Genomic DNA, 26,325 nt, shown 5'->3' on the forward strand with positions numbered 1-26,325 from the left:
ACTTTCTCTGACTGTGGGGCTTAATTGATCCTGATAGCAGCACGTAGCGGCTCCTCATTGGATGTTTGTGTGATTGACTGAAGAGGAAGAAGAGAGGGAGGCCGGACGAAACCATTCATCCGGCCAATACTCCGACTGAAAATGATGTAAAGATTAATGAGCTGTAGTCGGCATCTAGATTCGGATTTCAAAGAGGATTACGGGCGAGTAGTTGAATTAGGTAGTGCGGTTACAAATCGGGGTGATTTCTGGTGGGATTAGCCTCTGAATCACACGGTCATCGGCGCTGAATCCCCCCCACATCACTGCGATTAAACAGGCAAACGGGCAATTGGGATGCGGAGATGATTTTGGTGACGCTGCGATGGGTACCTGCGAAGATACCGAGATTCAAACAGCAATGAGGATCCGATCTAAGCTGGTTTAGTCGTTTTTATCGCTTCTTTTTGTCTAAAAAATATTGGGCCATGATTTTCCTGCGGAGGCTCGCGCAGCTGTTGGTGCTGCTGATCCAGAGCGGATGGTGGGGGGTCGCGCCGAGCCCCACCGATGAGGGAGCACTCCGGGCCGGCCACGGGGAGCACGGAGAGCCGGGACACCAGGAGCCGCACAAGGACTCCTACAGCACCTTCGCCTCCGAGTTCCTGGAGTCCAGATACCTGTCCGACGACGGTAAGGTCCTCGCGCATTGGACACATTCACATTTGGTGGATTTTGTTTACATCTCGTTCGCAATAAACAAACTTGTAGCCGTCGAGCTTATTTAGAATTGAAGAAATAAACACAAACTGTGGGCAGTGAGAGCTGTTTGCTTTGTCTTGCATCCAACCTGAGTCCACTGTGCGAGGCCTTTCAGCACCCAGGCCAGCTCCCCGGTGGTAGCTGCCCACCCCCTCTTCCTCTCTCACACACACGCACACACACACACACACACACACACACACACAGAGAGAGAGAGAGAGCATTGTTTTCATCCCTTCAGAGGACTATACATTGACTGATATCCATTTCCTGGAGACCCTAACCCTAACCTCTTCAGCCTTAAATGTACTGATTTACATGGGGACTTGTGTTTTGTCTCCATAAGGACAGTGACTCTCACAACGCGACCGTGTAAACAGATTTATGTCCCCACAGCGTGCCGTGAGTAACACGCGTCCACACACAGTGCAGATGGCCTCCCCCTAGTTGGCCCTTTGGCTGTCTTGAAAGCAAGCCTGGTTTGTTTTTGCATGGAACCCACTGAGTGCTGATTTTGCATTTTGCAGGTTATCCGTTCCCCACCGCCCCACCAGTGGATCCCTTTGCCAAGATCAAAGTCAGCGACTGTGGAGTAACCAAAGGCTGCATAAGGTTAGAGAAGGATACATCTTTAGCCAGCTCTCGTGTTCGCTGCATCTGTATTCCCCCGGGCTGCTTTGTCCTGGATGCTGTGGCCTGACTTCAGAAAGCTGGAGCTAAACATGGACCGGCACTGCCTAGTTGTTGCTGAAATTCATTTAAAAAGTGCACTAGTTTGGCCTTTACATGATTACCTCACCTTCTCAACTGAGATCTGTCTTGCCTTTAAAATGAGGGTGTGCTTCTATTCATTTGTCTTTGTGCAGGTATGGGAAGCCTGGGTGTGACGCAGAGACATGTGACTACTTTCTAAGTTATCGCCGCATTGGGACAGATGTGGAGTACGAGATGAGTGCTGACACAGACGGCTGGGTGGCCGTAGGGTTCTCCTCTGACAAGAAAATGGTGAGCAGCTGCACGACCTCTCTGACTGCTGAGACGTTAAGAAGTTCCTGCATCTAGTTCGAGACAGCACGACACATATTTGTGTTACAGCATCTTACAGCACACTTATTTTGAAGTTTGAAGGTTTTTATTTCAAATGCAATTATTTGTTGTTTACTTCATCATTTCTGTCTCAATCGTTTGGCATGAGATTAAAAAGTTTTATACAGAGTGTGGTTCCACATTTAATGATGAATACACAATATGAACATCATATTTTAAGACAGTCAGGGTCCCAAAATAAAGGGAGGGCTTATTAAATGATTATGATGTAAACAATTTCTGCTACAAAAAAAGTTTTCTTTTTCTGACTTTCCTCTTATTTCTTGCATTTTTGTTGCGAAATACTGGACACTTTCTGCAACTCTTTGGAGCCACTAAAAATCCTTCAAATGTAACAATGTGAAAAGGACAAATCAGTCTTCCCTTGAAATGGATTTGCGTCGATACTGAAGCCATAACCTGTGATGAGGGTCATAAGAAAACACTGCTTCTTTTTAGGGAGTCAAAACGCTGTTTAAGGTGTTACATTTACAGCACATAAAATTAATATAATTGACACAAAACATACTTTATTTAATCTTATTTATGGATTTGGCAATGTATGTGTTCTTGATGAGTTTGAATAGATTTTACACCAATCAGCATTTACAGACATTAGAAATGTAATCAAATGTTTAGAGCCTCATAATGAGAACTGGACACTGTATCAATATTTATCATTTATTGTCTGATATCTACGTGATCATATTCAGAGAGTTTTTATATTGTTGGTCAGTTTTAAACTAACATTTCAAATAATAACTGACACTTCTCCCAAGAATGAACTTTTCAGCCGGTGATGGTGAACGAGAGTAAGTGCAAATTAAAATTGGGTTTTCTAGTTATTGCTGTTCATTTTTCCTGTAGTGCTTATTCCTACAGGACAAAAATCGAAAACTCACGTGTAGCGCTGATGTGCATTATGACCCACTTTCTAAAAAGAGCCAAAATATGTCTCACGTAACTCCAGTCACAGTGTGACAGGTCTCTGGTAGAAAACACTGGGGCTTATTTGCATGAACAGAAATAGTCTGTCCCACTTACTATATTTACGTTTTGTGTCAGAATCCTACCTTGAGAGAGGAAGAGAGAGATGAGCATGTAGCACTTTGGAATGTGGCTCCTCATACTTGTTCCCTTCCGTCTCGTCAGGGAGGAGACGACGTCATGGGCTGCGTCCACGACGATAACGGACGCGTGCGGATTCATCACTTCTACAACGTTGGCCAGTGGGCCAAGGAAATAAAGAGGAACCCGGCTAGAGACGAAGAGGGCATTTTTGAGAGCAACCGGGTGACCTGCCGTTTCAAACGACCGTTATACGTCCCCAGAGAAGAAACACTTGTGGATTTACACCTGTCGTGGTATTACCTGTTCGCATGGGGACCTGCTATACAAGGTGATTGATCAAGCTTTAGCATCAAGTCCACGATCTTATTTTTCTGGTTCTTTCATCTCACATCATCTTACCTTTTTCAGGTTCCATCACAAGGCATGACATCGACAGTCCGCCAGTCAGCGACCACATGATCAGTATCTACAAGTATGAAGATATCTTCATGCCTTCCACAGCCTACCAGACCTTCAACTCTCCCCTCTGCTTACTGCTCATAGTAGCCCTCACCTTCTACTTACTGATGGGCACGCCATAATGAAGCACAGCGGAGCACATGGCGGAAAAAACAGGGACGAGAAGACGAAGCAGCAATAAAAAAAAATAGTTGGCACATTCAAGTGTGCGCTTTGCACAAAGAGACACTGTAGTAGATATATTAAACACACTAGAGAGTATATATTCATTACTCTGAACTCATACAGAAGATCTTGACAGTATAAAACCTGTATTGTAGAGGTGTCATGTACTGGCGACAGTACAAATCAAGAGGTCTGATGAAAGAGTATAGTTATAGTATACATAGGCCAGCTTCCTTCAGTATTCATGATAGCTTCCAAGCATTTAAAAAAATATGAGGTCTACACATGCCAGTAAACAAATCGCACAAGCCTGTCAAATATTGCATGCACTGGGAAAACTGGGAATGATTTCAAAAACCTGCTGTTCACTGGTGATGAGAACACAGTGCCTCATGTTGAACTTGGCTGAAACACAAAGGTTTGCTGGGGACAAAAGAAGCAGCTCACAGCTGTTTGCGCACGCTCTTCCTGTCCCTTTACCCTGTTTACATGGACGTAACAGTCTTCTGCAAAAAACAAAAGAGAAAATGCGGCTCATTTGGTGGTTTGCACTGTCACAAAATGTAGTGTCAGGGGACGTCCTACAGTCTGCGTTTACCATGTAAAAGATTTCCGTTACTTTTTCCTCATGTTTATGTTGGCCCTCTCAAACACTTGGCTCATCTCACTTTTCCATCATTTGCTTTTAAGATTTGTTCTCAGCCGCAGTGGCTGTTGGGTTTGTTTATCAGTACTGTGGCACTGTGTCTGTGTGTCAGTGATAGAGAGACTGTTACGTGAGTTGCTCTTGCACACAGCGAGCCATAACACACCGGACAGGAGCACACTGTGGACTGAAGAACAGTTTGCTTGGACATGGACTCATTTCCCCCAATACTGTTAATGTAGCCTTTTGACCTGTATTAAAAATGGATGGATGCGTTAAAATGCCTCCCAATGAAGCAATCTGCCACAGTTGTGTTTATTAAAAATAAACCTTTTAAGAAATAGCAAGTATGCAAAAGAAAGTACAGACCTTGCTGTGTGTGAGCAGACAGCTCAGTCAAACAGTACAGATCCATACAAGATGCTTTTAAATAGAATAATCATATTAATTTATATTTATGTCCTCGGTAATTTGAGAATGCAGTTTTTAGCGACCTGTTACCGTGCTTAACTTTAAGTTTTGATGGAAATCAGGTGTGAAAAAGATCTTCCAGTTGACTACCCCAACTTACTTTTGAAAAAACCTTAAAAACACATTTTTGGAAATCTTTTTTTTTTTTTTTTTTTAATTTTTCATATTTAAAGCAATGTGTGATATACAGTACTCACAAAAAGTTAGGGATATTCTGCTTTTGGGTGAAATTTCAGGATGAACCTAAAATGTGCTATAACCTTTACAGGTACACTTAAATTGACTTTTGAATGCACATGTCCAACTGTTCAATGTTACAGTACTTTTTGCACAACTTGCTGTTCTCTAACAAGAAGCTGAACGGCAAAATGCACAACAGGTGTTTGATCCATGAGTCGACCAATACATTTCCTGGTTCAATTAGCATTGGTATTTGAACAGTCCTCTTCATCATGCTGTTCACATTTTGGCTTCATAAGACAACACTGAACAACTGATCAACAGTACTTTGCCATTGTGAGGCTTCAAACAGGATGTTCTCAGAGGGAAGTGGAGACTGAGCTTAGAGTGTCACAGAGTGTCATCAGCAGGTTGCAACAGAGACACAGAGAGACTGGAAGAGTCACAGAAAGGCACAGAAGTGGACGTCCTTTGGCCACATCCCACACTGATGACTTCATTGTGAACAGTGCCCCGTGGAACCAGGCGATGAATGCCACTCAACTCCAGGCACATTTAAGGGAGGTGAGAGGCACCTAAGTGTCACGTCAGACCATTCGAAACGGTTTACATCAGTGTGGTCTGGGTGCTAGATGACTTGCAAGGGTATCTGACCACACCACCACGCATAGGCTTCACCGTCTTTCATGGGCCGGGGAGCATTTACACTGGACGAGGGACCAGTGGGCCTCAGTGCTGTTCTCTGATGAAAGTCGATTCATGTTGAGCAGAAATGATAGCTGCCAACGATGTTGGAGGTGTCAGCCACTGTTGTCACCAGACGAGCCTTTGGTGGTGGTGGTGGGCAGGTGTGTCTAGTCAATACAGAACTGCCCCACACTTTGTGAATGGTACAGTGACAAGCCCGTACTACCTGAATAACATCATTAATCCAGTTATTGTGCTCCTGCATGAACACAGGCCTAATTTCATCTTCATGTACGACAATGCTCCAGCTCATCGATGTCGCATCATTAGGGAACGGCTGCTGGAGACTGGGGTACCTCAAATGGAGTGGCCTGTAGAGTGACCTGTACTTCTCCAGACCTGAATCCCATACCTCATCAGCTGAGTCGCTGTGAAACGCTTGTATCTCTGTACCCCAGAACCTCAATGACCTGAGGGCCCTTCAAGAAGAGTGAGATGCCATGCCTCAGCAGACAATATGTCAGCTTGTGAACAGCATGAGATGTCGTTGTCAAGCTGTAATTGATGCTCAAGGGCACATGACAAGTTGTTGAGACATTGACATTTTTTGTTGTGGTATACCCACCACTGCTGTTGGCTTTTGTTTCAATAAATTGTTTGAGATGAGAAAATCACCATTACATGCTTCTACTTAAATGCCCTACTTTCATCATACAATATCACTGTAGTATGTCCTTTTTACATTTTCCCTAAATTTCACCCAAAAGCCAGTGAGTAGAGTATTTGTCCTAGGACAGCAGACATTATGTTTTTTTGAATGCTACCACTATGGGGCGCCAAAGTACACAGCAGTAAAGTATACAGCACCATACCAGAACCAATAAAAACAAGCACATTATTTGTTTATTTAGATAAAATGGGTGATAATACTAATATGACCATACGAAGAAGAAGAAGAAGGAGAATTATAAGGAGGAGGAGAAGAAGAAGAAGAAGAAGAAGAAGAAGAATTAGCAGAGGAAGACGAAAACAACGAAGAAGAAGAGGGCAGTGCCCTCGGGCATTTCGTCGGTGCTACGTCATGTGTTTTCCTCCCTCACGCGGTGGATCCTCGGGTACGCTGCCGAGCCGGAAAGGGAGAACATGGCAGACGAAGAGGAGTCAGCGCCGGACCCTGCCGCCGTCTCTCCACCGGAGAGCCCTCACCCTGGGCGGCCTCACTCCGTCTCTTTCTCTGAGAGCGTCCAGCCGGCCGTCGGGATGGTGAGCCAGCTGCTAAGCCAACCCTCGTCCCTCAAGTTTGACAAAAACATCAAACAGGCCTTCTACAACACCGGCGCTATGATCTTTGTAGCTATCTGCTGCGGAGCGGCTGTCCTGGTCTACTTCATCCTGGAGGCCTTCCTCCGCCCGCTGCTCTGGGCAGTGCTCTGTGGCACCTTCCTCCACCCCTTCAAGTACTCCCTGGCTCGGCTCGGCCGCTCGTGGCTCAGCGGCCTGCAGGAAACCGGGACGCCCATCGTTGTGGGCACCCTGTTAATTCCGGTGTGGTGTGTGAACTACGGAGTGGAGGCGATGGGCAGGCTGGTGCTGGAGAGACTCACGGTGCTGCTGGTGATCGGGGCCGGGGCTCCGCTGGTCTACTTTCTCTACCTTTTCTGGAGCGTTATCGGGATGCAGGTGATCATCGGACACGTCTGTGGGATCATCGGGGCCGCGCTGGACTGTTTCCACACTGTGTGGGTGAGTGAATGGACAGTGGCATCTGGTTCCTCCCCCCTGATGACAAAAAGCCCTCTGTGTCACTCTGCGGATGCTACAGAGGTCAGCTGGGTCCTCTAATCAGTCTTAATTTAACCAAGTAAATGCCCAAAACTGACTGGCTCCATCTTCTCTAGTGTGAATATCTGCTGGTTTTCTGGGTCTTCTGTCAAAGTTAATTAAATATATTTGGCTTCTGAACTGTTGTTTGGGCAAAACAAGCAATTTGCATATGAAAACCTGAACTTATGGACATTGTGGTTGGCATTTTTTAGTATTATATGATATTTTATAGAGCTCATGATTAACTGTGAAAATAATCTGTGAGTAAGTGATCAGAAAAATAAAAGTTAACACTGAAACAAATGTACTTAAATGAATCGTTCATGTGTATAAGGATGACACAGTATGATAAACAGTCGAGAAACAATAATGTTGAACTAAAACAGCAGAATGACAAATGGCTGCAAGATGTTTGAATTGCATTTCCTTGAACGAGTCTTATCACGTGTTATTCCATTAACCTCAATGCAGGAAGTATTTTTCTTGGAACTGAAACTTGTTCCTCAGCTGATCTTATTTTCAGCAGTTCCAGTGTCTGATCGATCAATACCTTATTATTCCAAGACGGCTCCAGGGGCCTGAGCCCAGCTGATTTTTGACCAGACATAAGTTGTATTAAATGGTCCTCCTCAGACAGCCTGTCCTATCCCTGTTAGAGAAAGACTGACAGTCTATAAATAGGATGGAGGACACTACATTAAAAGACATCAAAAGACGTCTTCTGCTGCATGATGTTGGTTAACAGAGGACAGGGAAGCCTAGAAAGGACAGTGTGACCGCTTCACGGTCTCAAGCTCCTTTGAATAATCGATAAATGGTACTGCATCCTGTAACATCCCCTCTGTCTTTTTGCCATCCAGGTGTGCACTGTGGTGTTTGGCTACTTGCTGGCGGTCTGTTTCAAGTGGAGTCCCCAGACTGAGGGCTACCTGAGGGCTCTGGCTCTGCCTGTCTGGGCCGTCCTGCTCTTCTACCTTGGTGAGTGTGTGTGGGGAGGAGGGGAAGCCTGGAGAACTGCTCAGACATGTCGGTTTGCATTTCATACTTTTCTGCAAACTCTTTGCCCGCAGGAAGACTTTTCAAATTTTGCTTACTTGAGTAGGCAGGTCGCAGGTCGCAGGTCGTTAGATGCAGAGAATGAGGCTAAACACTGTGATTGTCCAAAGGTGAGGGAGCAAAGTTGTTTTCTAGTTAAGATAAGGCCCATCCCAGAGGGTCCATTAAGACAGAGCACATGCACAGATTCGTCGTAAGATGAGGAAGTCGTCAGTATTTTTAGCGCGCTCAAGGCGTGCTGAGAAGAGGAATTGACCTTCAGGCGTGAAATGTTAACAGTGACAGAGATATCAAGACAATCTGCTCTGCAGGAGAGTGAGACTGTATAAAAACGTGACTGTAGGAACAAAATGATCAATAGTATCTCAGTAATTATTTGAATCTTGTGTATTTTTTTTATAATTTTATGGTACAACCCTGATTCCTAAAAAGTTGGGACACTGTGCAAAACAATTTGCAGATCATTTGCTAATCCTTTTTGACATGTACTCAACTGAAAACAGAGCAAAGACGATATATAATGTTTTTTTCCTCGTCAGCTTCATTGATTTTTGTAAAAATCTGCTTATCTGATGCAGCAACATGTTTCAAACATGTTGGGACAGGAGCAGCTAAAGACTGGGAAAGATGTGGAATGCTCCAAAAACACCTGTTTGGAACATTCCACAGGTAAACAGGCTCGATGGTAACAGGTGATTGTATCATGATTGGGTATGAAAGAGGCATCCTGGAAAGGCTCAGTCGATCACAAGCAACGATGGAGAGAGGTTCACCACTTTGTGAACACATGATTGTATAAAGGGTGTTACTACATGGACTCAGGGACATTTCGTAAACTGTTGTCAGTAATCGCAGATCATTTGCAAATGATTGCTTTCTGTTTTTGTTGGTGTTTTACACGGCATCCCAACTGTTATGGAATTTGGGTTGTAACACCTATTAAGAGACATGTTTTCGCTGGTCGAACAAGACACAGAAGTGCACCAGAAGTCAACATTTCTGCCAAGAAACAACCAATAATGTCATCAAAATATTATGCAGTCTAAGAGCAACATGCGTCTCCACAGTAGTGAGAAAATACACATTGATGTCCCTGATTTCTGCGTCTGTTTAGTGTCTCTGACCGGCTCGTGGAGAGTGCCCATATTTGTCATTGTGGTTGCACTTATCATCGTGGGCTCCCAAGAGAAGCCACCTGTCCCTGGCAGAGGTGAGCACACACACACACACACACACACACACACACACACACACACACACACACACACACACACACACACACACACACACACACATTCAGCACAGAATGAAGTCCCATCAGCTGGGCTTTCACAAATATGGTAAAAGATGTCATTTTTGTGTGAATCAAACAGACGTATAACTACAATTCGTGAGCTGTAGAGGAAGTCAGAAGGTTCAAATCAGCTCATAATCAACTTTGATTCCTCAAAGGACAAACAGCTCAGCATGCAGCTTTAGCAGTGTCTTGCTTTTTGCTCTGCACCAGCTCTGCCTCCATGTTTTACTGTTGTTTTCTGTCCCTCTTCTCCTCTCAGGAGAGCTGTCAGGGCAGGTGCTCTCATTTGCTGCTAACACTATTTACATGGCCATCTCCTGTAGCAACCTTCAGCTGAAAAGTGAGCCCAGTGAAAACACCACTACAGGTAAGATACCTCACCTTCATCTCTGTGTATTACAGAGGCGGTTTGTTTTGCTGCGGAGGTGGCCGTGTGTTTGGATTCACCTCTGGCTTCCATCTCACTAGAGTGTGAAAGTGTGGACTGAGGCAGAGAGGAGGAAGGTTGGTGGAGATTTGGGATGAGTAGTCAACTAGCACCAGGTTACTGATTGAAGAAAGGGCCCTAAAACGCATATGTTTTCATGCAGTTTGGCCTCTCGTTTACACGCAAACAGAGTATTTTTCATGGAAAATGATCATTTTTAAAAACTCCGGCCAAAGTGAAGATTTCTGAAAACGCTGGTTATTATTTTAGGTTCCGAAACGTCACAACATGCGACTGAAAATACTTAATGTCATGTGAGCGACATTGTTTACACTCGCGCCCATAGGTTTGGCATAGTTATGATGCGCTTGATGGCGTATTTATCCGTGTTCATGTAAACGAAAACATTTTTGAAAACGATGTTGTGTGCTCGATGTTATTTTTGAGAATGGAGGGGCCAAAATATCCGTTTTCCAAAATACCCCGCTATGTGTAAACTTAGGGTAAAACATGCAGGGCAGTGGGGCCCGAGGACCGGAGTTGACAAACACTTCACTAGAGGAACTGCAGACACTTCTGCTTTGGTTTCACCATTCAGTCATGGTGGTTGGCACAACAAACCAGTGTCTATCCTCATTGCTTTGTCCTTTCTTCCTCTTCCTCTTGGATGCTCCCTCCTGTGCTCTCATCTCCTTCAAGATGGGGTGCAGTCTGTGGGCCCCCTTCCCACCACGCCTGGGTTCCCTTCAGGCTCTCGTACTTTACCGGCCGGCCTGTTCCAGAGAGAGAAAAGCTCCCACAGAGCCAGCGATATCTACTTTATTCTCCTGGCCTGGGCCATCGTGCTGGTTCAGGTCTGGCTCAACCTCTGGATCCTACAGCTGCTGCCAATCCCTGTGGCTGGTAACACACACAAGCACACACTCTCCCTTTTCACACGTGTCCTCTCACATCGGCTGTACTCAGACTAATGTTGCACTGGTACTTTAGTGTGGGTGTTGAAGAAGCTGGTGGTGCACTTTGGCCTGAAGAGCTTTGCAGAGCGGACCCTCACCACATGGTGGGCGGTGCTGGAGAAGTTTGGACGAGAGCGAGAGGAGGCCCTCCTGCCAGGACCAATCAAAGGCTTGGCTCAGTTCCTGCTGCGTATCGACACAAAGGTAATGTCTCTGACTGATCTCCAAGGTGCCGCCAGTGCAGGCGCTACCCTCGTCTCTTCTTTCTTTGATTTCACGCATCCTCGTTCAGGCACACACACATCGTCTGTTCCACTGGTACATCTTTTAGTGTCACTGTCTGGCTAATAGATGTTGAAGGTCAGGCCTACAGGGTGTCAGCAGTTTAGAGATTAGAGGATAAAATGTTCTCTAAGTATTGAAATAGCTCAAAGGAAAAAGCAAACAAGGAATTCTATATAACATAAAACAGCTCTGTGAGAAGGGATTCATCACACTGTTTGAAGCTTGCAACTAGAACTTTTCCTTCACAAACAAGCTTCACGTTGGTTTCGGTCACTGTGTGGGATCCTTTCATTTGTCCTGATGGTGTCTTTCCTGATGCACCTATTCCTCAGGACTTCAGTACATGAGTGCAGAAGGACGTCTTGTAGCTGTTACCTCCTTCTTAAAAATAAAAACTAAACTGTAAGTGTGTATGAATTCTAATTTTGGAACAGGAAAAAAGTGCCACAAAATAGACAAAGTTGTAACGCTTTTGAGGATCAAAACCAGCTAGATTTTCAGTTCATTTATTTGCACTGTGATGAACAAAAAGCACAAGTTACACTGATGATCGCACAGCGAATTATCAGCCGACTCTGCATTTCGCCTCAGTTCTGGAGCTTTGTAGCGTCTTTCGGCTCATTGTTTCGTTCTGGCCTGAGATGCAGCCACAAGTTGTTTGTAGTGAAAAGCTCTGATAAACCTGTCCAGGATCAAAAGGCAGACAGACAGACTGGTGCCAGCTAAAGAAGCATATATTTCCAAACCTGAGCTAAAACAGAGTGAATATTGGACTTGCATTCATCTGGTGAACAAACACAGCTCCAAATGAATGACAGTGTTCCTCTGTGTCTGCTGGATGTGTATGAAGGCAACTGCTCGCCCTCATGAATCCGTTCACAGCATGTCGTGCTGCCTCTAGTGGCCAAAAAATCTATTCATGTCACCCCGAAAAGGCCTTAAAAAGTCATGAATAGAGTTATACGAAATGAGAGAATTTTCCAAACAAGAGAAACCTGAGCTGCATCTTCCACAGAGTGACGGGTCACACGGATTCCTTTTCTTGGTTCGAGGAAATTCTCATAAGGCTTCATACAGCGACATGAACGGCCTCATTGTGGACACCTTTTACACTGAAAGATGTCTTTCTCCTGATGTTATTAGGATGTAGACATGTGCTGTGTTTGTAATCACAGTGATTTGCATCCCACTCTGTAGTCGTCCACACTCCCTGTATGGTCTGTACTTAAATGCTGCTTGCCACACTCCACTTCCTGATCCCTCACTGCCGTATGCACAAAGAGGTTGTGTTCTTGTCGCACGGGTACATGTGATGACTGCTTTCCAAAAATAATCTTCCCAATGTCTCTTTGTCTCCTCCCCAAGCTCTGGCATTGGCTTAACAAGCAGGTAATGACTTGGAGGAGCAAGTGCTGAGAGAAAGAGAGATGGCAGAAAGAGTGTGTATGAAAGGAAGCGAGACGTAAAGAAATAACCTGTATATCTGTGTGTGTATGTGTGTGTGTGTCAGAGTGTGTGTGAAGGCGTGAGCACACCTTGTAATAGCTTGGACTGGCACTTTATCCATGCACTGCCATCACCCTCTCATCCTGTCTTACATGTTCGTCCTCCTGCTGCTTTCCTGCTTCCTGCTTTTATTTTGACAGGAAGCTACGGTCGGGGAGGCGGGACTCTTGTCAGACCCTCAGCCTCGTCCGTATCTTCCTCGCTGTGATCTAACTGGCAGGTTTTGGCTTGAGAGTGTGTGATCTGCATGGAGAGATGGCTGATCAGAGAGAGCAGAGCTGAGAGGGAGGAGAGGGCGGTGTTTCTGAATACTTGCTGGTCGATAAAGCTCATGTTAGCTCCTGAATGTTTTTAATAAAGACACGCTGCCCATGGTTTCCAGAGAGGACTGCTGGAGAGATGTGGCCATGCTTCAGGAGCTTTTATGGGTGGGAACGGGGCTGGGGATGGACAAAACAATGGAAACACCTAACAGTTTGTCAGTATGAAGCACTAAATTAAAACCTGGCCCAGGTTTTACCTTTGGAGGAGCTTCACTTCTCTTTGTGGTGCTCTCAGAGTCCTGACCTGTACGTAGTCTTTGGCGTTTTAGAAACTGATGCCATTTACTCTCCCATGATCAACAAATCCCAGAAAAAGCAACAATAAATTCATGTTGCCTGTGAAACAGAACAACACTCATGCACCAGATGATGCGTTCCTTCATTACTATGAACATGGGCGCTGCGGTTAGTGTTTTCAGTTGATCCCATATTCACTGTCCCGCTTTTAGAAATACTGTAAATAGTCCCCAGTAAAAACTTTCTCCTGTTAGGAAGGTAGAAAGACACTTTGGTCTGAGTGCCAGAAGCTGGAAGGTGCCGACAGATGGACAGACGTGTGGTTGGTTTCGGTGTGTTCATGAACTTTGTTGACAACAGAGAAATAGCAGCTTTGTTCTTCAAAGGTTCAGTTTAGATCTTGAACTTTGGCTCCGCTCACGGCAGGTTTGACATGAACAGATTTCTGCTGATCCGGCACAGTGTTTAAAGAGCCGGCAGCAGAGGTGTGCAGAGGGTGTTCACGTGGTTCCTTTGTAAATGTACTTAAGCATGATTTTTATGGGTTTCCCCGGGCTACATTAGAGAAACGCAGCCTTTGTAACAACTGCACTGACTGTGCTTTTGTGTTAAGTGGTGCATTTTTGGCACCTCTTCTCAATCTGACCCTTCCTGCTAATTGGTGCTCAACATGCAGCACTAAGTTGCCTGTTTAATTGCCTGATTTGGTTATTTCAAAATTAAAGCCCCCGCTTATGGTGTTTCCATTTTTTTGTGAGCCAGTTTCTTGCTGTACTGCATTTAATCAGTCTCATTCTTCCGTAAGGTAAGAGCTCGAACAGTGGGACCTTTACAGCCGCATCATTTCTAATGACAGACCGTGAGCACGTCCTCTTCAGTAACCATTTAACCATTGACTCCAGTAACCTGACTTTAACACATGGCTCCTGTGACATTAACACACACATACAAATCCAGACTAAAGCTGTTACGAGCTGGCCGTTGATGCAATTTTGAAGCATTGAGAAACCTGAGTTACGCATTTTCACCACCATTCGACAGACTGAACTTTGAAAGCCGTGACGGCGACACAGTTTTAGAGGAAGAGAAACGTGAGACGTTCAAAAGCACACAGCCTGAGCTTTTCACTGGCATGTTTCCATGTTCGAGTGTAAAGACACCGTGGCTGTTGGCTCACTCAGTGGACTACCTTACTGTGCTCATGGCCCGAGGCGGCAGCTGTTAGATCCAAAATGGCTCCTCCTCCTGGGACGGACGCAGGTTTCTCCATGTGTCTGATCACTGTATGTTTCCAGCGTCCTCAGAATTACACTGACTTTGTATCCACACTCTGTCACCTCCCTGCCCCCCTCTCTCCTGTTTCTCCTCCGCCTGTGTCCTCCTCCTCCTCTATCTGTACGCAGATGATCGTGTGGTTGGAGCGATCCCTCGATAAGATCATCAGCATCTTCATCATCTTCCTCCTGGTCACCGGGACGCTGCTCATGGCTCTGCTGCTCACCGCTATGGTACTGTTTTTGTCCCTTTGAATGAATTCACTGCATTTCAGAAGCACTGAGACATCGTTCTGGATAACAAAAGCAACCGTTATCTCTCCAGGTTCATCATGAAAGTGCTCACATCATCGACGTAACCAGTAACCTCATCAACGAGACTGTATCCAACCATCCGGAATGGGCCAAGTATGACAGCGTCTTGCATCTTTCTCTTTTGGGTTGTCTAATTTCTCATCTGATGGATGCTTTATCTCCTCTTTTCTTACATTATCCTCCTCTAGTTGGCTTCCAGAGGCTCGTGTGGTGCAGAAAGCTCTGAATTCAGCTGCTACTAATGTTTATCAACACGGCAGAGAGTGGATAACACAAAAGGCAAGAATGATAATCAGCTTTATACCATATTTCTCTTTGATTTCTGTCATACATTGGCTCTTTTCTTCTTTTGTGCAGCTCCATAAGATGTTAGGGGACAAGGTGAACCACACGGCTGTGATTGAGAAGCAGGTGTTGGAGCTCTGGGACAGACTGTACCACTCCTGGTTTGTGAAGGTAGCGTGAGGACGGCGGAGGTCACTTCCTTGATGATGAGGAGGGATTTGACCCCGTAAAATGTGCTCACATAATGTTTCATGCATTTTCCAGAACGTGACTCATGCTGGGCGGCAGCGCGGTCAGAAGATGATGGCTCAGAAGCAGAACAGCTGGCTGGGCGACATCCTGGACTGGAAGGACATCGCCTCCTTTGTGCAGGAGAATATTGAGACTCTGCTGTCTGTAAGCATGACTGCGTTTAACGATAGCAGCCAGAGGATTTGCATCTGTTTTGCTTCACCTGCATCACATGCAGTATTGGAAACACACGTCAATGAAAGAAATTTGGCTAAAGCCCGGGGGGGAGGTTGCTACATCCTTTGTTTGTCCTGATATTTCTGAGAATCAGCGACTAGATGATTGGCCCACAGTGGGCGTCACAACAACTGCAGGTCATAAATCGTTGACATGTTTACAGTGGTGTGTCTCAGAGGGGTGTGCAGTTTCCCTGTGGGTGACGTGTTTACCGCTGCCTTGTTGTTTGCTAGATCCTGGAGTCTCTGTGGGTGGTGATGAGCAGAAATGTCGGCCTCCTCATCTCCACCTCGACCACGCTCTTCACCGTCTTGTTCCACAGCGGCACGGCTCTGCTCAACTTTGCCCTCAGCCTGGTATGAAACACTGACCCCTGAGAAGCATCCAGCTAGAGTACATGGAGTGGTGGCGGTTTGTTAATTGGTATTATGATGAATCGCCCTTCTCAGCCTTGTTTAGCTGCTGCGTTAAAACCAGCGTAAAAACTGTTTCACACTCAGAAGAAGTCCTAAAAACTTGACTCTAATATGTTGTAGAATGAAGCAAGGACTTTGAGCCTGGCTTTATCCAGATGTTCAGATTCTGTTGTGGTGATGTATGCAGGTTTTATTTGGATAATGGCTCATTTGCATGTTTAAACCTAAAAAACCTAAAAAGTTTCATGGTGATATCTATTAGTCAAGTGTCTCCCTTTAATGCAATCCCTTGTAACAGATATTGAAGCTTGATACATGAGGAGTGAAGGGCATGATTATTCTTAGTTATACATGCTTTGGCGTGTACAGGCTGTCCACATGTAAAGAGGACTCTGCTCCTTCATGCTTTAATTGAATAATCCGGACTAGTTGGTCTAAAGTGAACTCACTCATCATATTTTTGCAGGTGATTTTTCTGACCACTCTCTTCTATCTGCTGAGCTCCAGTGGTGAATACTACAAACCTGTCAAATGGGTGATCAGCCTGACCCCCCTCTCACAGCCCGGACCCTCCTCAAATATCATAGGCCAGTCCGTGGAAGAGGCCATCAGGTAGTCACACACACAAAAACTCCTGTTTAAACAACCTGAGCTTCTCCTGGAGATTACTTTTTGACGGCGTGTGTTTCTGTTTTGAAGAGGAGTGTTTGACGCCTCTCTGAAAATGGCCGGCTTCTACGGCCTCTACACTTGGCTCACTCACACCGTCTTTGGCATCAACATCATCTTCATTCCTTCTGGTGAGTCAGTGTGTTCACAGCAGATCGTGCTGTCACTATAGCTGCACCTGCCAAGCCGCAGTTGGTGTTTTCTCACTCTTTGTATCCGTCTCTCCTGGCCTGAAGCCCTGGCCGCCATCCTGGGTGCGGTGCCGTTCCTGGGGACCTACTGGGCAGCGGTGCCCGCGGTGTGCGACCTGTGGTTGGTGCAGGGCGAAGGCGTCAAGGCCGTGCTGCTGCTGATCTGCCATCTGCTTCCAACGTATTTTGTAGACACGGCGATCTACTCTGACATATCGGGGTATGTATGTGTGACGATGCTGTTGATAGACGTATATACAGATGGACAATACGTCTCCACTTCCTCCCACTGTACAAAAATGAAGCCAAAAATATCCCAGATATGGGCGCTGCCACCTTGAGCTGTTGAAATCAGTTGGAGCGGAGTCCAGCCATACACCCACCTGACTCAGTCGACAGTCAATCACAGCTGTCAGTCATGGCGAAACACCCCCATGTAAGCATAAAGTTACTGACTAAAAGCAAACTTGTCAGAAAAATGAACAGAGATAAAAGCTACCAAAAAGGACAGAAACCATCTTTACATTTATTTGACTATGATTTCTTAGTTTGGCCCATATTTCATCTGCTAACCAGACAAGCATCGAGATGCTTGGGCTGTCATGAGTTACCATGTCGTCCATCTTTATATACAGTCAGTGGTTGTAACTTGTGTGTTTGCGTTGACGCATTTGACCAACAAATGTCAACAAACAGCCGCCTGGCTGGTGCTGAATATGGCTTTGTATATACAAGTCTATAAACAGTGTGTCCATTTGCCTCGGCCAGATTCATAAACTGTCAGCTGTTGAAGATATAAAAACAACACCAGACTGCGGGCCAGATGATGCTCCATCTCAGCTGTTACTGGCAGCCCGGCCATGTGTCCAAGTCTGTTTCTCCTTTCAGTAGTTTTTCCTGTAGCGCTGCCCTTTATGGTTAGGACTTAAATTAGCTTCATGATTAAGAGTCTCCAAAAGGACGAGTTGGGGTTCGCTTTACGATGAGGGGAAATTTATGGGGAAACAGACCACAGACAAACATATTTAGTAAGATTGCTCCTGTTTAACTGCAGTGTTTTTCTTGTTCCAGTCAGGTTGTTTCTGGGTACATATAATTTACATTATTAAGTATTTTTAAAAGCATGCTTTGCATTTATGGCCTGGGTTCTGTCATTTCAGTGCAGAGTAAAAATCAGCTCCTATAGTCTTAAAATCCATGATAAACGTTGGTTATTTTTATATATTTTAAAATGGTTATTACAGTTTTCAGCACTGCAGTTGTGTAGTGCAGCTGCATGCAGGGACACATTTCAAACCTCTCCGTGAGGGTGCATTCACATTCTAAAATCCAAGATGGCTGCCGTAAAGATTTGTGTTCGTGATGCGCAATTGTTGAAAAGAAAATCAGACGAATCTCTGATGCATGGGCAGAAATGATGCAACTTCAACCAAAAAGTGTTAAAAACCCGCGAGTAACGTGAACTATACATCATTTATGTTACGTATATTTGAGGTTGAATATGTAAAAATGCATTTCATGCATTTTCTAACGTTATATTTTGTGGTTATTTTGTTGTGTTGATCTGTGTCCTTGTCTTTGTGCGTTGTGTCTCAGGGGTGGACACCCGTATCTGACAGGTCTGGCAGTGGCAGGCGGAGCGTACTATCTGGGTCTGGAGGGCGCCATCATCGGGCCCATCCTCCTCTGCACCCTGGTGGTTGCAGCCAACATCTACAGTGCCATGCTGATGAGCCCCAGCTCTGCAGTGCCAACACCGGTGCAGTCCAGCTGGCCGCTCCACCCCATCAGGTAAAAACATCATCTGCAACGCATTCACACTCAGATCTCCAGGAAAACGCAAACACAGCGTCACTGTCCTCTTGCTTGTTGCTCTCAGGACCTTCGCAGACTCCACCCCCTTTGTCCTAAAGAAGACCAGTGAGTGAGAGCGAGAGGGCGTGACCCTGTGGAACGCCACCTGGCTTCCTATAGGCTGATTCCTCAGGGGACCTGCTCCCCCTCCCTGAAGCTCCTCCCTATGCCGCCCGGCTCTACAGGAGTCAGCCCCCCCGGACCGAGAGAGATGAGAGGCGGCGGCGCAGTGGCTGGTTACCCATGGTGGCGTTTGTTGACCAGAGCCGCTTCTCTGAGCAAAATGGCACCAACTGCTCTCACCTGAGACCCTAAAATTACAGATGGGAGCGTTCATCGTGGACCAACAACATCATATCGGGCTTAATGATAATGAGTGGCGGAGACGTTGATGCTCATCACATCATCTCTCAGAACTCAGTGCCTAAATTGATTTTGTATCAAAAATGCCTAATCTTATCGTGCGGCAAATTGTTAGATGATATATTTTATCTACAAAGCCCCTGATTTCCACCCCGCACACCCTGGCTGCGTGTAAGCTACAGTGCGTGGTCGTGCAGTGTTTGTACTCCCTACCTCTCTCCTCGTGGAGGCTCAAGTAGAGTTAGTAGTTACGGCTGGTGTGTGTTAAAGGTGACCTCAGCACTTCCTGTCATAGAAGTCCTCGCGCCTGGCTCAAGAGAAGGAGCTGGTGACTGGTTTAATGCGTCATTCTTGTTTCAGTTCAGCAGCTCGTGAGTCTGCAACGTTAGATATCTGCTTTGACAAAGACTCACGCTCCTGCTCTGCTGGACCAGGCTTCGTTACCACCGTTTCACTTTTTTTTTTTTGTCTGTTTAGTTGAATCACAGAAAATGTCTCTGCTTGTTTTTTTATTACAGTTGCAGGTTTAGAAGGATGACGACTACTTTATCTGATCAGATTAGACGTCCTGCTTTCAGGGAGTTCGGCCTGAAGTCTGACATCACACGATTACCAATGGATTCTGTTTGTACACTTTTTATTTATTGAAGCTTATCTTTTTTTTTTTTTTTTCAACACAATGTGAGCGCATACACACATACACGCAACCAAGGTTTTCATGTTTAACACGCTCCGCTGATCTGTTGGTACTGAAGCTCGTTTACACTCAGAAGATATTGATAGTTTGACTGAGAACTTTCCGGTTTTGTTAGGCCTGTGACATCCTCATCACACGACTTCATCAGTAGTTTTTGACCTCACAAACCTCAAATCCACAGTAGTCTTTATATTTTCTTACTCACCTCATCCACTCCTGCACCTGCTCACTCTGCACTTAAACTACAGTTGGAGCACTTTTCTGAACAGACCGTATGAAGTCGTTTACATCCCGTGAAGCTTTAATGAACAAGCTGTACAGATGAATTCTGTGTGCAATGTAACACATTGATCATACTTGGCTACTGTGTTAGCTGCCTGTGTTCGCTGGGAGGGTTGTGATGTGTTCTGTGTTGGAACAAGCATGTTTATTAGTTAACGGTTTCACTAAATTAGTCTTCATTTGGAACAGTTTTATTACTGGATATGCACTGACACAATAAACATCATTTTAACTGTAGCGTCTTTGTCGGCTGCCTCATTATTAGTTTGCTTTTTGGGCTGAATTAAGACTGCAGTTAATGATTATTAGTTCATCTGAAGTTTGTTTTTTTCATTCATTTATCAAATGTTTGGTCTATAAAATGGCAGTTAACAGTAAAGGACGGTCATTACCCAAAGATGCTGAATAAAAATACACCATTTAAGTTGAAATCCTTTCAAAGATTGGCTGCTGTTAGTGCTATATTATTATACATTAATATCATTACTGATGTATAATACTGTAATTTCAATGTAGTAGCTTTGTGTCTAACTAGTTTCTGTTTAGTATGTCAAGATAAAACTTTATTTATCCTACACCAGGGAAATTAAGCCATTGGATTGCACAAGTCTATGTAAATATACAATATGTACAGTTTCTAAGAACATGTCTGTTAACAACTGTTCATGTTTTGGATGTAAAATCTTAGTAAATTAAATTAATGGTAACATTCGAGGAGCTTGAACAGGCAGGTGTTTGACATTTCTGCTTTATCACACTGAACGGTGATAAAAAATCTTATTGATATTCTGTTAATCAATTAACTGCTTGGTTCCACACGGACAGCTTTTGTTATGTAAAGGAACATATTTCCATATTTTCTCTGTCATAGCTGGAAAATCCACGCAAGGAGATGTGAATATTTACTTTAAAAGTAAACTTCTGCTGCTAAACTGCACATTTACTTGCACAGACTTATTAAATTTGTGCATAAGATTCTCATCACAGAGCAGAACATTGTTCTGCATGCAGAGAAGGACGGAGCTGTTCTGGGCAGCTTCCAGGTGGGATTATGATGAACTGCGTGAATATAAAGCTACAAACTGAGAAAAGAAGAGCATGCGTTCAAAATCCAACTTTCCCTGGATAAATTAAAGTTAAAACTTCTATCTGTATTTGTGTGAGTTGAGTCAGACGGCGTCATCTGTTCTGTGAGGGCTTTACAGATTGTCAATGTGTCAGCGAGGCTCTGGACAGATGGACAGAATAAATATCAAATCCACTGAGAAACCTACACGGCTGCTGGTAAAGTCAGGCACCTTTCAAATGAAGAGTCCAGGAAACTAATCAACAAACATGCTGACCGCAGGTTCACATTCAGATTACTGATATTCAAAGGAAAGTTGTTAAATATGCATGGAAGTACTCTCAAGCTCAAGACAGATTTTATCATTTTTCTACAGGAATTAGAGTCATTTGTTGTAAATAAATTATAATTTAGGTATAAAGTCCTTAAAAGGTCTTTTTGATCCATATAGAAAATGTAGGCTATTTCATGTTGGACTGTAGAAAGTACTAATTTTGCTGCATGACACAGCACTTTGAAGTGTTTTGAGAACAGGTGAAAATATCCTGAGGGGACGATGAGCGACACTAGGTATTTATTCTGAAAGCTGGAAGTCCAGATGATCTTCCTACCTGACAGCTGATGCTGAATTAATCTGCTGCCTTCCAGGTCAATTCACACACTGATAATCTGTAAAAGAAGAAAAGAATGCAAAGGAGGTTTTAGCGTTAAAAAGGCCGGAGACGTTATTCAATTCATGCCAAGAAAGAAGAAAGAGACCAGAAAACAATGCATCTTATTAACCTCTGTTGAAGCTCCATGTGGATGCTGCTGCTGGCTTTCAGGTTCAGGCTTCATCAGTTTAAACCGTGGCTTATAAAACCTGGTCAAACATGATGAAACCTCTTTCTGAACAGGTAAAAATGAAATCAGTTCCGTCAAAGCAATAAATTCCTCCTGTAATGACACAAACAAGGATCAATAAAACAACAAACCCCCTAAATTAGATGGTCACACTTTAAGAGGAGAAATTCACTCTGCTCCTCTGAACACGCTTCGATATTCCGTCTTTTCGGGGACTTTCCCTCCGGGCTTCAGCCTGATTCAGCTTTGATCCTTTTCTTCACATCAAAGACTCCACATGGTTCTTCTGAAGTCTGCAGCACATAAACCAGAGCGGAGTCTTCCGGAGCTCTAAATCTCCTTAACGGCAGAATCACTGGCGTCGTTCACACAAAGGGAGGTGTCTCCTGGAGGAAGACTCCTCTGGGATCTACAGGTCAATCTTCATGGAGGAGGAAAGCACTCTGCAGAGCGACTTCTAGACATCAGACTCCTCCGGCCTGACTGACCACTGAATACGTGAGAGCGGCGCTCGTTAGAGAGCTGGAATGAATCTGTAACGAGAAGCTGCAGCAGTATGAAAACATCCATTTCATCTCATTTACCACACAGGAGATGCTTTCAGAAAACAAACCAGAGAATCAGCATCTTTATTTAAGATGTGTGCGCAAAACACTGCTGTCTAATACGTCTTCCTGATGGCTCTCGGTGGGTCTAATCCAGACAAATGAATAATTCAACATGTGGAGTCAAAGAGCTTGAATAATCCACTCTCCACAAAACACGCAGTGAGTTTGCTGCCCGACTCTGTTACCTTCACTGCTCTGTCATGTTTATTAAAAAGACAGAAGAATCTCATTTCCCCACAGGACTTATCTTGAAGCTGCCCAGACTCACTTCCTCTCCAGCACTGCGCTGCTCACAGTGGGAGATAAGAGAGATGATGATCTTCTGTCACCCATGGGCGCCTCACCAGTCACAATCCGCACCCCATGGCCGTGTGATTACCACGGGACCCAACTCTTCCTCTTTCTGTCAAAAACAGAATTACTCTAAAGTATTTCTGAGCCTGACTCCAGGAAAGAGTTGAGTGAGCATAACAATCCTTATTTGTTTCTGGACAAAGAGTATTGGCGGATATGCTGTACGTAACTCTGGACTCAAACATTCAGTATAGTTAATCAAGCTAAAATCACATTTTTGTGAGCTGTTCTTGTTTCTGACTGGAGACAAAGTGTGTTTCTGAGTGTGTGCGTGTGCAGACAAAAAGAGGCAGAAATCAACATTTTCCTCGTTTTGTTCTGTAAACTTTTTCGCCTTTATTTTCTACATTTGGATCAGCTCAGTGTGGAAGCCTGGACATGTCGGTTAACTTCAAACCCCCACCCTCCAAAAGTCAGAACAATCGTTACCCTCCCTCTGTCTCACGATCAAAACAAAAACAAAAACAAAAAAAGTCTGAAAACATTCACATCTTCACCAGTCACTCGCTCAGACATGAAATCAGTCGACGGCCGCCTCTCGCTACCATGTCCGCAACAAAGATAAACCTGTGACGTGTTCCTATGTGTAAACCCCTCCTCCACTGGAGGAGGCTGAAATGGTTAAAACCTTTATGAAACCACCTCTCCTCCTCTGGCTTGCAGCAGCAGGAGTGATTAAAAAAACAAACAAACAAAAGAACAAAGAGCGTGATGGTTGAAATGAGAATGACACACTGATGCAGCTGTTCAGCTGTCTGGCTCACAGAGATATGAACAGTGAAATACTGCAGGTGAGCTCGCTAAGTGAGATATGTAGCTATGGATTAAGATATGCCTGCTCCTGCTGTGATCCACTGTTCAACTCTTCACTCCTGTCAGCTCTCTACAATTATTATTCTGTCCCTGATTAAGTCTCCTGACACACCTCCGTGACGTGTCTTTGATATTCTAACAGGCGCCTTCCAGGCTTCCTTTCCTACTGTAGATATACGTCCTCGGGGGAGTGCGGAGACTCGGCTCTGTTTAGAAAATAAAAGCAGCGTTTTGCTCTTTTGTACAAGGGACGCAGGGATGCGCTGATCTGCCGTCAGTCTACGCTACAGGCTCTGGTTGTCCAACAGCGAGGGAATCTGAGAGCTGTTTGTTCTGGTGAACGGGGAGCTGAGGGACCGGGATTAGTACTGAAGACGAGCTCACACCCACACCGACGCAGCCATCCACACACTCCACTGGAGGAAAGAAGCCCTTGGAGTGTATTTGTTTAAGAGGTCATTGAGAAGAAGATATGACAAAATGGATTAAAGTATCAGGCAAGTGGAGCCTGTTTCCTATGTGTATACAGGATGTGTGTGTGTGTGACTATGTAGTGCCTTATGGGAGAGTTCCCTATGGTTTAACACTACATTAGGCAGTGAACATCAGTTACATATGCAGAGTCCTCAGTGTGTGTGTGTGTTAGCTCTATGTTAAACAACTTTAAAGACGACAGAGACGGACAGACTGACTAGGGTTACTGCTCTGTGGCACTCTCACAGGACTGTAGAAACAGACAAAACCATGTAAAAACTGGACATACAAATCTCAAGATATCACAAACATCATATTTCTCTATCTCTAGATCTCTGCCGGTAGCAGACGTTGGGTCCTCGTGTTCGGTCCTCTTGGTTTCTTATGTGCAGTTCTGTGGAAATTCCTCAGCGGGGAGGCTTCGGTCTGGAGGATGAAATGTCGAGGATCAACACCAGAGGGAGACACACACTGCTGCGAGACTGTAGGAGGGGCTCTGTCACTCATACATGACAGTCTCACACACCACACACACACAAGTGCACCCATCTTCATAGGAGTTCACCAGAGTTCATTTCCAAAATCCATTAAAAAATTAAATTAAAAAAAGCAAAGGAATTAACAAGGAACTCAGTCACCTTCTCAAAGCATACATTCATCTCAGAATACACACATCCCTTCACACACACACACACACACACACACACACACAAATGAGTGCACACGCTCGCTCAAAAGAGGCAGTCAGTAAACGTTAAATGATGAGTTGGGTGGACTGCTTTGTCCAGGGAAGCTGTGAGTGCAGAACCTCGACTCCACCAGTCAGTCTCAAATCCACGGCCAGGAGCGAGTCACCGCGTGGTTAAAATCTCTTTAAAAACAACAAAAATGAATGGAAAACAACAGCCATCGTCTCCTGCGGGGAGTCTTTCCTCGCGTCCCGCTCTGAGGAGGGTCAAACACACTCCTCCCTCTGATCTCTGGCAGAGGTAGTACCATCCAATTCGTCCTCCTCTTGTCTCGAATCCCATCATGGGAAGTCCTTCCTTCCCTTGTGCCCAATTTTAATCAACACTGTCCGTTCCCCCGATTACTTACTCTGGGCCGCTGTGTGTGTGGGTGTGTGTGTTTGCGAATGTGCGGAGTGTGGTCAGAAGACCTCTGGTAGTGTGACGTTGCGGAGTAGCCACTGTTGGGAGCGTGTGTGTGTGCAGTCTCTGACGCTGGGCACCTGGCTGTCCTCCTCGCTGGCCTTGTCCAGACACTGGTTGCTGTTGACATGGATCAGGGTCAGCTTCTGCATGGCAGGGAAACACAGAGTGTGTGAGTGTGTGTGAGGGGGGTTTTGACTGGATCATTGGAATTCACAAAGGGCTTGTACATAAATATCTATTTAAACAGAATATCTGAAGACAGGTTTCCTCTCATTTATACATCAAGATTTTTCTCAAAATGTAATTTTGAGGCTCAGTTTAGTTTTGGCGTAGCTCTCAGTTCGAGGCATGCTGTGGTTGGGTTGGGTAATGTGTCAACTAGGATATATCACCCTGAAGCTGAAGACAATAAATATCCCACAAACTCAAATGACAGCTGCTCGTATGTATGTGCTGTCATGACGTATGCAGAGCGGGAATCTGCTGGGTTTATTGTTTTCAGTTTAGAAAGTAAAATGTTTACCTTATCTAAACTTATGTTTTCTTTGCTTCTTTATGTGCAACTCCTTTGTGTTGTTTCCCCCAATTTTCCTCTTCTTTTTCCTCTTATATTATTAAAATGAAGGGAAAATTGGTTTCAATCAGCTCCTTGTGACAAATTTGGATATATGTTGATTAAAACTGATGAAAACTTTTCTCTTTGAGTTGCTTGTAGTTTGCTTTTTGGATTTTGTCTTCGCTATTGATTTTATTTTGTCAGTGTAAAAATGACGATCCTCTGA

At 44.7% G+C, this 26,325-nt stretch overlaps 3 protein-coding genes across 5 annotated transcripts in view; 2 read left to right on the forward strand and 1 right to left on the reverse strand.

Annotated features, from left to right (window-relative positions):
- Positions 1-4,511, forward strand: LOC139334063 (DOMON domain-containing protein FRRS1L). Its single transcript, XM_070966804.1, has 5 exons — positions 1-672; positions 1,269-1,353; positions 1,608-1,746; positions 2,980-3,226; positions 3,307-4,511. The coding sequence occupies exons 1-5, from the start codon at positions 468-470 to the stop codon at positions 3,477-3,479; spliced, it is 849 nt and encodes a 282-aa protein (XP_070822905.1). The 5' UTR covers positions 1-467; the 3' UTR covers positions 3,480-4,511.
- A 2,106-nt stretch (positions 4,512-6,617) lies between these two features.
- On the forward strand, positions 6,618-20,468 carry tmem245 (transmembrane protein 245). 2 transcript variants are annotated; one of them, XM_070966009.1, is made up of 18 exons: positions 6,618-7,249; positions 8,191-8,308; positions 9,501-9,596; positions 9,943-10,050; positions 10,810-11,013; positions 11,101-11,270; positions 12,717-12,740; positions 14,821-14,925; positions 15,017-15,099; positions 15,195-15,285; positions 15,364-15,462; positions 15,556-15,687; positions 15,993-16,115; positions 16,642-16,787; positions 16,875-16,975; positions 17,081-17,255; positions 18,632-18,826; positions 18,915-20,468. In XM_070966009.1, exons 1-18 carry the CDS (start codon positions 6,650-6,652, stop codon positions 18,961-18,963), a joined length of 2,619 nt encoding a protein of 872 aa, XP_070822110.1. In that variant the 5' UTR covers positions 6,618-6,649; the 3' UTR covers positions 18,964-20,468. The 2 variants fall into 2 exon arrangements, with proteins under 2 accessions (XP_070822110.1, XP_070822111.1); XM_070966010.1 differs by lacking the exon at positions 12,717-12,740.
- Positions 20,469-23,400: 2,932 nt separating this feature from the next.
- The window catches only part of galnt1 (UDP-N-acetyl-alpha-D-galactosamine:polypeptide N-acetylgalactosaminyltransferase 1), a 41,394-nt gene continuing 38,469 nt past the window's right edge, over positions 23,401-26,325 (reverse strand). For both annotated transcript variants that reach the window (XM_070966347.1, XM_070966348.1), the window contains exon 14: positions 23,401-25,686. In XM_070966347.1, the coding sequence (XP_070822448.1) occupies positions 25,540-25,686 (147 nt within the window). In that variant the 3' untranslated portion in view covers positions 23,401-25,539. The remainder of the gene's footprint in view (positions 25,687-26,325) is intronic.

Source organism: Chaetodon trifascialis, chromosome 7, assembly GCF_039877785.1.
Source record: "Chaetodon trifascialis isolate fChaTrf1 chromosome 7, fChaTrf1.hap1, whole genome shotgun sequence".
NCBI classification, from domain to species: Eukaryota; Metazoa; Chordata; class Actinopteri; order Chaetodontiformes; family Chaetodontidae; genus Chaetodon; species Chaetodon trifascialis.